The following is a 14,057-nucleotide window of genomic DNA, read 5'->3' as shown; positions in this document are numbered from 1 at the left end:
ATGGATCCTAACAAGTTGTCCGCTGTACTGGATTGGCCTCGACTCTCTGGCTTGAAAGTGATTCAGCGCTTTCTTGGCTTTGCAAATTATTACCGGAAATTTATTCCACACTACTCCACTTTGGTTGTCCCCATCATCTCTATTACCAAAAAACTGCTAATCCAAAGGTCTGGACTCCTGAGGACAAAGAAGCATTCAAACAGTTAAAATCCGGCTTCGCTTCTGCTCCTGTGTTGTCAAGACCAGATCCAGGCAAGCCATTTATTTTGCCAGTGGGTACTTCTTCAGTTGGTTCAGGTGCAGTTTTGACACAAAAATCATCCAAAGGAAGAACTATAATCTGTGGTTTCTTCTCTAAGACTCTCTCTCCTGTGTAGAGAAATTATACAATTGTAGATCGCGAGCTCTTGGCTATTAAGTTGGCCTTGGAAGAATGGCGTCATCTCTTTGAGGGCTCTGTACATCCACTTACTATTTATACTGACCACAAGAACTTGCTATAGACTTGCTGGTCTCTGTTCTTCTCCAGATTTGACTTTTTTATTCACTTAGGTCCAGCAGAGAAGAATCTTCGGGCTGATACTCTATCTAGATCCTCTGAAGTACAAGACCAAGAATATCACCCTCAATTGTGTCATTTCCGCAGCACCAGCAACTCTTCAGCACCTGCCTCCTGGGAAGACCTACATTACTCCCCGCCTAAGACTCCGAGTCTTGAAATGCGGTCATTCCTCTCTGTTGGCCGGTCATGCCGGCATTCATAAGTCCTTAGAACTCATCTCCCGACAGTACTGGTGGCCAACTCTAAAACAAGAGGTCATTGACTTTGTTCGTTCCTGTACAGTCTGTGCCCGGGACAAGACCCCTCATGCCAAGCTGGTATACTACATTCTTTGCCAGTTCCTGAACTGCCATGGACCGAAATAGCAATGGACTTTATTACTGACCTTCCTTCTTCTGGCGTCATCTGGGTTGTTGTGGAACGATTTTCTAAAATGGCTCATTTTGTGCCCTTTCCAGGTTTACCATCTGCACTGCAGCTTGCCAAGCTATTCCTTGGTCATATCTTCCGTCTCCATGGATTGCCTACTCATATTGTCTCCGACCGGGGAGTCCAGTTCATCTTCAAGTTCTGGAGGGCCCTCTGCTCTCGTCTCCAAGTTAAATTGGACTTCTCCTCAGCTTACCACCCTCAATCCAATGGTTAAGTCGAAAGGGTGAGCCAGGTCCTGGGGGACTATCTTCTCCATTTTGTCTCTGCCCGGCAAGACGGCTGAGCCGATTTACTACCTTGGGCCGAATTTTCTTACAACCATAGGGATTCTGAATCCACTGGGACTTCACCCTTCTTTGTGGTCTATGGACTTCATCCTCCTTCTCCTCTTCCCTTGTCTTCTTCTTCTTCCGGGGTACATATGGCTGATGAACTGGTGCAGAATTTTGCCTCCATCTGCCAGAAGACTCATCACTCCCTTCTTCATGCCACGACCCGTATGAAGTCGCAAGTGGACAGGAAAATACGCCCTCCTCCCTAGATCTCTCCTGGGGACAAAGTGTGGTTATCTGCCAAATATATCCACTTTAAGGTATCCTCTTATAAACTGGGCCCACGCTTTTTGGGTCCCTATAAAGTAAAAAAACGACTTAATCCCGTGTCTTATTCCCTCCATCTGCCCTCCTCTCTCCGGACCCAAATTCCTTCCATGTCTCCCTCTTGAAGCCTGTCATCCACAATCGTTTTTCCTTAAACGGACATCTCGCTTTCCTCCATCTCTGGTACCTCTGATGTTTTTGCTGTTAAGGAAATCCTGGATTCCAAGTTGGTCCGAGGAAAACGCTTATTTGTTGTGGATTGGGAAGGATTTGATCCAGAGGAGAGGTCTTGGGAACCACAGGACAATATCTTGGACCAGGACCTTCTCAAAAAATTTCTGAACCACAAGAGGAGTGGAGACCAAAGGGGGGGGGGGGGGGTACTGCAAGTTCCGTCCGTGAGCGCAGTGTCCCTGTGTACGCATGCGAATCCCAGCCTGTCATTCACCACACTCCGCTGCCGCCTCCTCCTCTGTGTCTCAGCTCTGGCGAGAGCGACCCCGTCTCCTAGGGCACTCGTGCCGGAGCTCTGAAATTTAAAGGGCCAGTGCACCCATAATTAGTTGTTGCACCTGACACTACATTATAAAGTCTCTGCACCTCCTACACTTCCCTGCCGGATCTTCAGTGCCCCTAGCCGGAGATTAAGCTTTCCATATTGCCTGTTTGCCTTACCCGTGTATCCAGACCTTTCCACTACGTTATTTGACTTTGCACCTTTGCTGCCTGCCTTGACCTTCTGCTATATTTGACTACAATACTGCCTTATCCTTCAGTACCTCGCCTTGCCCAGCTACCTGTGTGGTCAAGCCGTGTCGGAGGTAGCGACCTGGGTGTCGCCTGCCGCAGCAAGCCTGTCCTACCTTGCGGCGGGCTCTGGTGAAGATGAGCAGCACCTTAGACTCTGCTCCCCGATACAGTCTGAGTCATCAGCCACACAGGTTAGAGGATCCACATCTAGCTCCGTAACACCTATGCTGCTCTGAACAGTTCTTAAAATGGACAGAGGTGTCAGCAGAGAGCACTGTGGTCAGACAGAAAGGAAATCCAAAAATAACTATAGGTGATAAGTACTGGAAGGATTAAGATTTTTGAACAAAAGTAATTTACAAATCTGTCTACATTTCTGGAATCAGTTGATTAACCCCTTAACGACACAGGACGTATATTTACGTCCTGCGCCGGCTCCCGCGATATGAAGCGGGGTTGCGCTGCTCATCACCGGCCGGGACCCACGGCTAATACAACACATCGCCGATCGCGGCAATGTGCGGTATTAACCCTTTAGAAGCGGCGGTCAAAGCTGAAAGTATATGAGATCCAGGCAGGAGCAGTCAAGCGCGGATGACACTGATCACAGGCATGTTAATACATGCCAATGATCAGCATAGGAGATCAGTGTGTGCAGTGTTACAGGTCCCTATGGGACCTATAACACTGCAAAAAATATAAAAGTTTGAATCACCCCCTTTTCCCATAAAAAAAATTAAACAGTGTAAATAAAAAAATAAATAAACATATGTGATATCGCCGCGTGCGTAAATGTTCGAACTATAAAAATATATAATTAATTAAACCGCACGGTCAATGGTGTACGCGCAAAAAAATTCCAAAGTCCAAAAAAGCGTATTTTGGTCACTTTTTATACCATTAAAAAATGAATAAAAAGTGATTAAAAAGTCTGATCAAAACAAAAATTATACCGTTAAAATCTTCAGATCACGGCGCAAAAAATTAGCCCTCATACCGCCCTGTATGTGGAAAAATAAAAAAGTTATAGGGGTCAGAAGATGACATTTTTAAACGTATAAATTTTCCTGCATGTAGTTATGATTTTTTCCAGAAGTACTACAAAATCAAACCTATATAAGTAGGTTATCATTTTAACCATATGGACCTACAGAATAATGATAAGGTGTCATTTTTACCGAAATATGCACTGCGTAGAAACGGAAAAGTTACAAAATGGCGTTTTTTCTTCGATTTTGTCGCACAATGATTTTTTTTTCAGTTTCGCCATGAATTTTTGGGTAAAATGACTAATGTCACTGCAAAGTAGAATTGGTGATGCAAAAAATAACCCATAATATGGATTTTTAGGTGGAAAATTGAAAGGGTTATGATTTTTAAAAGGTAAGGAGGAAAAAACGAAAGTGCAAAAACGGAAAAACCCTGAGTCCTTAAGGGGTTAATGCAGGTACTACAGCTCCCAGCATGGAGCTGAGTGTGCTTCATGTTGGGAGCAGTAGTACCTGCAGCTAAGGACAGATCACAGCGGATGTCACTCCTGACACCCACTGTGATCCTCCTGTAAATGTATAGAGTCCTTAAGGGGTTAAAAATGTTTTCCAGTGGAGTACCCCTTTAACCAACTTTTATAATGGCCCACCTCACATTGTAGTTTCTATGTGCTTCTTTGTCTGAATCTGTGATTCTAAAAGGAAGATGTCACACCTGGGTATAGGGAAAATTACATACTATAGCTAGCTCCCAGAACACTTTCCCTACCTACTTGGATGATCTGTCCTTACTGGCAGCCCCCAAATGGGTGGTGGGTCCCTATGCTGAAATACGTGCAGGGACATTATAGTAGTAAGCATAGTCAGGCAGAAACAGGTCTGCACCAAAGGAGCAAAATCAGTACAGAAACACAAACCAAAAGAAGAGTCAGTGAAACAAACAATAGATCAAACCTGGCAAAACAGTACAAAGACAGCACAAGAAGAGTAGTTGAGTCACAAGGTCAAGATGAGGTAACACAGATATAGGAACAAAAAACAAGATCAGGAATGATGGTGATGAAGCTCTCTATCATTAAAAGGAAGCTGTGCAGATGCTTTTTTAAATATCCCACCTTCAGGAGGTGTAAACACAAGCATCATAGCAAATTGGTTTGGCTCTTTCACCTCCTCCATGCAACTCTGCACTGTGCAAAGCTGGTTGTTATAGAGAACCTGGGATTCTCTTGTAACACTGAGTGGAAATTGGACACGTTGGGATAGGATGGGTATGTTTATGACAGAAGTTCGTCACCCTTAGTGCTCTATTATATGGGTAGATTATCAACCAAAAAAAGGCTAGCGTGTATAATAGGGCCAGCAATTAGCGGATGAAAAGTAAACACTCATTTTGTATGCTTTATTGTATGCAGATTGTATGCTTTAAAGGGGTTAACCAGGAAAAAACTTTTTTATATATCGACTGGCTCCAGAAAGTTAAACAGTCTTGTAAATTAAAAAATATTAATCCTTTCAGTACTTATGAGCTGCTGAAGTTGAGTTGTTCTTTTCTGTGTAAGTGCTCTCTGATGACATCTGTCTCGGGAACTGTCCAGAGTAGAAGCAAATCCCCATAGCAGTTCCCGAGACAAGCAGAGATGTCAGCAGAGAGCACTGTTGCCAGACAGAAAAGAACAACTCAACTTTAGCAGCTGATAATTATTGGAAGGATTAAGATTTTTTTAATAGAAGTCATTTATAAATCTGTTTAACTTTCTTTAGCCAGTTGATATGGAATACACCTTTAAATCGTTGTTTGTTGCCAACACATCCCCCTGTGTAATAGGGGCATGTGTAGGTGAGGAATATACAGAAGTAAATGAATACACAATTGATAAAGTGATCCGCTGTGGCTCTGACCAACTAATACCAAGCCATGTAACAAGCTTAGTAAACTCTTCACTTATCGGACATCTAATAGACAAAATGCCCCCAAAAACTAAGTTCTTGCGCATACTAAATTCGCGCAGATGACGTAGATACCGAGATACGCAGGCGCATTGAGACCTAATACCGGCAAACGGAACGAAGTACCAGCGCAGACGAGATCGCGCAGGTCCGTAATCTCGAGATCTCTTCCACTGCGCAGATGAGAATGCGCATATGATGGACTTGTCTCCTAACCAATCCGAGAAGCAAAGTGGACACCCGTATACGATTGGCAGATATCCTCTCACCTTTGAATGGTTCATCAGAGGTGCCAATCATAGCTTTGTCCAATCATGATGCGAATAGTGATTGAAGCACCTTGCGATAGGCTGCCAGGATATCAAATGAACATCAAGGTAATCTATAAATATAACTCAGAGAACGCCCGCGCTCATATGCCCGCTACCTCTTGATAAAGCTGCAGAGGCAGCGAAACATGTTGAAGGGGCAGAGTAGGGACTCAATTTTAATAGAAAGCAAAGCAGTAGCTCAGAATTTAGCTCAGCGTGTACTGCAGGCACGCCGGGCATCTCCACTTCAGTATAGCCAATCAGAATAAGCTGGAGTACACTGGCCTTGATGCACAGTAGATATATACTAGTTCTAATGCTAAGCTACCGCTCTGCTAATTTTTAATCCATGTGAGTCTTCATTATATGTTTATGCACAATTACCTTAATAAAGCTTGTGGGTTCACCATAAAGATAATATATATATGGGAAATTAGGGATTTTTTGGATTCCTATTTATAGGGATCTATAGGTTGATAAGCTTAGTAAACTAACACTGATCCAGGAGACAGTACTCATTGAATGCGGGGGTCAAGCTTTGTAGTGCTACTTACGGGCACGCTGATACAACCATGTAAAACACAGCAGATACCATTTGCAGTGAACTCTGGTCATACAACATTACTGGGCCCTGATGACTATTGAGCATTAGGCCACAGGTCTGTCCCTGCTTTTAGGCTGGGTTTCCACTTGGCAGTGTTTTGGAAAACCGGCACAACAGTTGTTGAGCCAATCCAGATGTGGATTCAAAAGGAATGGGAAATATAGGACTTCTACTTCTCCTTCGTGCTGGACCTACTTCTGGCTTTGGCTCAAAAACTGCAGTGGTAGTTCTCCAAAAAAACTGCCAAGTGAAAGCACAGCCTTACAAGGCAAGTTACAGGCCAGACCCAAAGAGATCTACTGAAAACTGTCATGTGTAATACAGTTGCAGATCTTCATAGTTACCTGTCTTTGAAAAGTTGTTAGAAATTCACAACCAATTTCTTCTAATGTTCTTAAATAGAAAATGTCATTTTTTGCAGCATCTCCCAAGATTAATAAGGCAAGAAGTACATCCAACCTGTAAGCAAGCAACAAAACAATAGTGAAAATAAAAATCTAATGATTAAAGCAGTAAATAAAATGTTTTGATCTCTTTCAGAATTAGAAATGTTACCTCATGTTCTGATGAGTTTAAGTTAGAAAAGGGTTAGAGACATCCCAGGTTATAGTCTACAGTGGTCTCTCAACATACGATGGTAATCCGTTCCAAACGGACCATCGTTTGTTGAAACCATCGTATGTTGAGGGATCCGTGCAATGTAAAGTATAGGACAGTGGTCTACAACCTGCGGACCTCCAGATGTTGCAAAACTACAACACCCAGCATGCCCGGACAGCCGTTGGCTGTCCGGGCATGCTGGGTGTTGTAGTTTTGCAACATCTGGAGGTCCGCAGGTTGTAGACCACTGTTAGAGGAAGTTGCACTCACCTGTCCCCGCTGCTCCGGACTGTCACCGCTCATCACCGCTGCCCAGGATGTTGAAGTCCATCGCTGTCGCCACGTCCCCGAGGTGTCCCCGACGCTCCGGCAAGGCCTCTGCTTCCCCGACATCTGCGCTCTCCGTCGCCGCCATCACGTCGCTACGCACGGCGCTCCTATTGGATGACGGGACGGTATACGCAGCGACGTGATGACGACGATGGAGAGCACCAACGATGCAGGGGATCCCGAAGAGGACGCCCCGGAGCCCCGAGGACAGGTAAGTGATCGTCAGCAAAGGGCACCGTAAACGGCTATCTGGTGGCAGCTGAAGCAGTCTGCGCTGCCGGATAGCCGTTTATGTGATGGCCCCGACATACAAAAGCATCGTATGTCGATGCTGCCTTCAACATGCGATGGCCTCTGAGAGGCCATCGCATGTTGAAATTATCGTATGTCGGGGCCATCGTGGGTCGAGGGGTCACTGTATATGGCAATACATTTAGGAGAAGGCCTTACATTCAGTAAACATGTTGTACATGCCACTGAGAGATGAGCCGTCTCACTTGTTACATCAGTTTAATTAATCACAATTTTAATTTTCAATATGAGGTTATTTAAATTATTCAGGATTAATTCTAGCTACATAACACAGATGGCACATTAAGCAGCAAAACCCTATGTATTTATTTCCCAAATGAATGTCAAACTTAATTTTCTTTTACTTACATACTTGATAAATTATGGAGGATTAGCGTCTAAAAATAAGGAGACTGAGGACAGATCATTTAAAGCACATTAAAGTTAGAAATCAACTGTCTTCATATTCCCAATGAAAGCTACATAGCATTTTGTTTTGTATATTAATATAAGACCTCATGCACATGGCCATACAAAAATGTGGTTGGTTCCATATGTCAGCATATGATGCTCAACCATGCAAATGTACTTTTTCCAGAGTATTTCAATGCTTTATAAAATGGGTCTCCTTTATGTACATTGGGTGAAATAAGTTTTGGGCACATCACCATTTTTCTTACTAAATACACTGCTCAAAAAAATAAAGGGAACACTTAAACAACACAATGTAACTCCAAGTCATTCACACTTCTGTGAAATCACACTGTCCACTCAGGAAGCAACACTGATTGACAATCAATTTCACATGTTGTTGAGCAAATGGAACAGACAACAGGTGGAAATTATAGGCAACTGGCAAGACACCCCCAATAAAGGAGTGGTTCTGCAGGTGGTCACCACAGACCACTTCTCAGTTCCTATCCTTCCTCGTTGATGTTCTGGTCACTTTCAAATGCTGGCGGTGCTTTCACTCTAGTGGTAGCATGAGATGGAGTCTACAACCCACACAAATGACTCAGGTGGTGCAGCTCATCAAGGATGGCACATCAATGCGAGCTGTGGCAAGAAGATTTGCTGTGTCTGTCAGCATAATGTCCACAGCATGAAGGCGCTACCAGGAGACATCAGTACCACCAGTACTTAAGGAGATGTGGAGGAGGCCGTAGGAGGGCAACAACCCAGCAGCAAGACTGCTACCTCTACCTTTGTGCAAGGAGGAGCACTGCCAGAGCCCTGCAAAAAGACCTCCAGCAGGCCTCAAATGTTCCTGTGTCCACTCAAACGGTTAGAAATAGACTTCATGAAGGTTGTATAAAGGCCCGACATCCACAGGTGGGGGTTGTGCTTACAGCCCAACACCGTGCTGGACGTTTGGCATTTGCCAGAGAACACCAAGATTGTCAAATGCGCCACTGGCGCCCTGTGCTCTTCACAGATGAAAGCAGGTTCACACTGAGCACGTGACAGGCATGACAGAGGCTGGAGATGCCGTGGAGAACGTTCTGCTGCCTGCAACATCCTCCAGCATGACGGGTTTGGCGGTGGGTCAGTATGGGTGTGGGGTGGCATTTCTTTGGGAGGCCGCACAGCCCTCCATGTGCTTGCCAGTGATATCTTGAATGCAATTAGGTACCGAGATGAGATCCTCAGACCCCTTGTGAGACCATACAGTGGGGATCAAAAGTTTGGGCACCCCAGGTAAAAATTTGTATTACTGTGCATAAAGAAGCCAAGGAAAGATGGAAAAATCTCAAAAAGGCATCAGATTACAGATTAGACATTCTTATAATATGTCAACAAAAGTTAGATTTTACTTCCATCATTTACACTTTCAAAATAACAGAAACCAAAAAAATGGCATCTGCAAAAGTTTGGGCACCCTGCAGAATTTATAGCATGCACTGCCCCCTTTGCAAAGCTGAGACCTGCCAGTGTCATGGATTGTTCTCAATCATCAACTGGGAAGACCAGGTGATGTCAATCTCAAATGTTTTAAATGCTAGACTCATCTGACCTTGCCCCAACAATCAGCACCATGGGTTCTTCTATGCAGTTGTCTAGAAATCTGAAACTGAAAATAGTTGACGCTCACAAAGCTGTAGAAGGCTATAAGAAGATAGAAAAACGTTTTCAGATGTCAATATCCTCTGTTCGGAATGTAATTAAGAAATGGCAGTCATCAGGAACAGTGGAAGTTAAAGCAAGATCTGGAAGACCAAGAAAAATATCAGCTCGCAAGATTGTGAGAAAAACAATTCAAAACCCAAGTTTGACTGCACAATCCCTCCAGAAAGATCTGGTACACATTGGAGTTGTGGTACACGATGCCACTATAAAGAGATACTTGTGCAAATATGGCCTTCATGGAAGAGTCATCAGAAGAAAACCTCTTCTACATCCTCACCACAAAAATCAGCGTTTGAACTTTGCAAATTAACATATAGACAAGCCTGATGCATTTTGGAAACAAGTTCTGTGGACCGATGAGGTTAAAATTTAACTTTTTGGACGGAATGAGCAAAGGTACGTTTGGAGAAGAAGGGGAACAGAATTTAATGAAAAGAACCTCTGTCCAACTGTTAAGCATGGGGTGGATCAATCATGCTTTGCAGCCAGTGGCACAGGGAACATCTCACGAGTAGAAGGAAATTTCAGCAAATTTTGGATGCTAACTTGATGCCATCTGTGAAAAAGCTGAAGTTAAAGAGAGGATGGCTTCTACAAATGGATAATGATCCCAAACACACCTCGAAATCCACGGGGGATTACATCAAGAGGCGTAAACTGAAAGTTTTGCCATGGCCTTCACAATCTCCTGACCTCAACATAATTGAAAATCTATGGATAGCTAAAAAAGAGCAGTGCGTGAAAAACAGCCCAGAAATTTCAAAGAACTGGAAAACTTGTGTAAAGAAGAATGGGCAAAGATATCTCAAACAAGAATTGAAAGACTCTTGGCTGGCTACAAAAAGCTTTTACAAGTTGTGATACTTGCCAAAGGGGGCAGTACAAGATATTAACTCTGCAGGGTGCCCAAACTTTTGCAGATGCCATTTTTTTGTTCTCTGTTATTTTGAAAGTGTAAATGATGGAAATAAAATCTAAATTTTGTTGACATATTATAAGAATGTCTAATCTGTAATTTGATGCATTTTGGAGATTTTTCCATCTTTCCTTGGCTTCTTTATGCACATTAATACAATTTTTTACCTGGGGTGCCCATACTTTTGATCGCCACTGTATGCTGGTGCGGTTGGCACTGGATTCCTCCTAATGCAAGACAATGCTAGCCCTCATGTAGCTGGAGTGTGTCAGCAGTTCCTGCAAGAGGAAGGCATTGATGCTATGGACTGGCCCACCCGTTCCCCAGACCTGAATCCGATTGAGCACATCTGGGACATCATGTCTCGCTCCATCCACCAATGCCACGTTGCACCACAGACTGTCCAGGAGTTGGCAGATGCTTTAGTCCAGGTCTGGAAGGACATCCCTCAGGAGACCATCCGTCACCTCATCAGGAGCATGCCCAGGCATTGAAGGGAAGTCATACGGGCACGTGGAGGCCACACACACACTACTAAGCCTCATTTTGACTTGTTTTAAGGACATTAGATCAAAGTTGAAAGAAAAAATAAACAAAAACAACCAGGGAGCGCTCCTTTCAAAAAACCAAGTTATATATTATAATCAGAATCGGGGAATAGAATGTGACTCACCTGGTGTAGGTGGTGATCCCTACATTTAGAAGACCACCACTAACACCTCCAGAGCCACGTTCACATTGTACAATAATATATCACTCCTCCACCAATACGGTATCCATATCGGAGATCGCAGGGATATCCAGATTTACCTCAGCTAGATCCGTAGAGATTAAAACATGAAGAAAAATAGGGGAAATTTTTCCAAGCGCTCAGAGAAGTGTTGAATAATCTTACACAGTGTATTATGGATAAGGACTTACTCCACAGTGGGGGGGAAATGTTATTTAAAACGTATCCCCCCTCCTAGTAGGCACATCAAACAGGCTCAAGGCCAAAACAGTCACAGGCTTCCACCTCAGTAACCCGGGTGGAAGCCTGTGACTGTTTTGGCCTTGAGCCCTGTTTGATGTGCCTACTAAGAGGGGGGATACGTTTTAAATAACATTTCCCCCCACTGTGGAGTAAGTCCTTATCCATAATACACTGTGTAAGATTATTCAACACTTCTCTGAGCACTTGGAAGATTAGATCAAAGTTGGATCAGCCTGTAGTGTGGTTTTCCACTTTGATTTTGAGTGTGACTCCATATCCAGACCTTCATGGGTTGATAAATTGGATTTCCATTGATCATTTTTGTGTGATTTTGTTGTAAGCACATTCAACTATGTAAAGACGAAAGTATTTTATACGATTAGGTCATTCATTCAGAACTAGGATGTGTTATCTTAGTGTTCCCTTTATTTTTTTTGAACAGTGCATATGTGGTGTTATTGACAGGAAATTTTCACCAGCTGTTGACAACAACCCAAGTAACCCATACATGCAAACCAAAACAAATAAGCTCAGAAATTAAGTTATGTGTAGAAATGTGTAAAAGTTTAACACATGAAAAAAGGGAGGTGCAAACAGGCTTGGAAAGCCAATACAACAGCTTTATTCTAAAACAATACAGCCCCTTATCAGTGCAAATTAATATCAGCTGGTTCAGTCTGATGGCCTACAAAAAAGTCTCATTGCCAAGGTGTCACACAAGACACATCCCATAGAGGGTTAGAGCAAAGAGCTGTCTCAAGACCTCCGCAATGCTCCAGTGAGCACTGTTAAAGCACAATACAGAAGTGAAAAGACAATCATTTTACCATACATTTGCCATACAAGTAAAAAGAAAAAAATAATAATCAGAAGAGTTGTCAAAGAGCCAAGGACCACTTGTGGAATGCTTCAGAAAAAATCAGGAATTAGCAGGTACTGTTGTCTCAAAGAAAACAGTAGATAATGCACTCCGCCGCCATTGCCTGTATGCACACTTACCACACAAAACTCCATTGCTGAATAAAATGCTTGTTGAAGCATGTTTAAAGTTTTCTGCAGAACATGTGGAAAAGTCAACAAAATACTGGGACAATATAGTGTAGTCAGATGACAGCAAAATGGAACTTTTTGGATGCCATAATACACACCATGTCGAGGAGAAATGGCACCGCACATCACCCTAAACACACCATACCAACAATGATGTTTGGAGGTGGGAACATCATGGTGTGGGGAGGCTTTCAGTCAATGGTACTGGCAAACTTCACATAAATGAAGACTGAATCGTCAAATTAACAGAGACAAAATTTATCTTGACAAAAATTTGCTGACATCTTCCAGGATGATGAAGATAAAACATGGGTGGACATTTCAGCAAAGCAATGATCCTAAACATACAGCCAAGAAAACTCTCAAATTTGTTTTTAAGAAATAAAATAAAGCTGGAATGGCCCAGCCAATCACCTTACCTAAATCCCATTGAAAGTCTATGGAAAGAACAGAAGATCATGATTTATAGAAGAGACCGACGGAACCTTCAAGATTTAAAGACTGTGTGGAGGAATGGGTCAGAATCACACCAGAGCAATGTATGTGACTAGTTTGTCCATACAGGAGGCATCTTGAAGCTTCTGTACAAATCTTCTGTACAAAGTATTAAATTGGTACTCTGCCCCAGACATCTTGGGGGAGATTTACCAAAGGATTTAGACTGGTTTTTCCCATCTAAATTTGTCGCACAGAAAGTCGCAGTCTATGTGCAACTTTTTTGCGACTTTTGCTTTAGAGGATTTTTAGAACATGATGCATTCTAGTCTATTTTAGACGGAAAAATGCATTGGTGCTGAATTTATCAAAAGTAACTTTTCAGCGACAAGTCGCATCAGCTGAAAGTATGATGAAATGTCAGACCATGTTGGAGCAGGTTTAAATACAGTCTAAAGCATAGATCTCAAGGTCAGTGCGCAAAATTCATCAAGAGCCGTGCATTTTTTGATAAATTAGGCGCACAATAGACCAGCCTAACCCTCTGTAGTTTGGTTTATCCAAAGGATAGGGGATAAGATGCCTGATCGCGGGGGTACAGCGCCACCCCGCTGGTATCACTACAGAGCACACTGGCTCTGTGCGTGGTGACGGGGCTCTGTCCCCGTCACATCACTTCCCGCCCACTCTATACAAGTCTTTGGGTGGGGGCGTAGCGATAACCACGCCCCCTCCCATAGACTTGTATTAAGGGGGTGGGGCGTAAAATCCCGGGGGCGGGTCCGTGACATCACGATGCCCTGTACCCTGCATCGCCCAGTCATCATGCACAGAGCCAGTTTGCTCTGAAGTGATGATGGCGGGGTGCTACTGCAGAGACCTCTGGATAGGGGATAAGATGTTTGGGGCGGAGTACCCCTTTAAATAAATATAAGCGTGTTCAATACTTTTATAACACTCCTGTGTTATTTCACATTATTATACATAACTTTTTATAATTTCTGAGCTTTTTGTATGTTTTTGTATGTATGGGTTACTTGGGTTGTTATCAACATCTGCTGAAAATGTCATGTCAACAGCACCTTTGGAAATATTTTAAGTGAGAAATACTTATTTTACCAGATGTATCTATGATTTTAAG

At 43.2% G+C, this 14,057-nt stretch overlaps 1 protein-coding gene across 8 annotated transcripts in view; it reads right to left on the bottom strand.

Annotated features, from left to right (window-relative positions):
• Positions 1–14,057, bottom strand: part of TMEM232 (transmembrane protein 232) — a 244,565-nt gene that overhangs the window by 120,894 nt on the left and 109,614 nt on the right. For all 8 annotated transcript variants that reach the window (XR_008847464.1, XM_056537479.1, XM_056537476.1 and 5 more), the window contains exon 9: positions 6,539–6,653. Coding sequence is in view for 7 of the 8 variants with exons in the window: in XM_056537479.1 (XP_056393454.1) it covers positions 6,539–6,653 (115 nt within the window). In the remaining variant the exon portion in view is untranslated. The remainder of the gene's footprint in view (positions 1–6,538; positions 6,654–14,057) is intronic.

Source organism: Hyla sarda, chromosome 1 (genome assembly GCF_029499605.1).
Source record: "Hyla sarda isolate aHylSar1 chromosome 1, aHylSar1.hap1, whole genome shotgun sequence".
NCBI lineage: Eukaryota > Metazoa > Chordata > Amphibia > Anura > Hylidae > Hyla > Hyla sarda.
The sequence above is the reverse complement of the archived record's forward strand: the minus strand, read 5'-3'. Positions and strand labels throughout refer to the sequence as shown.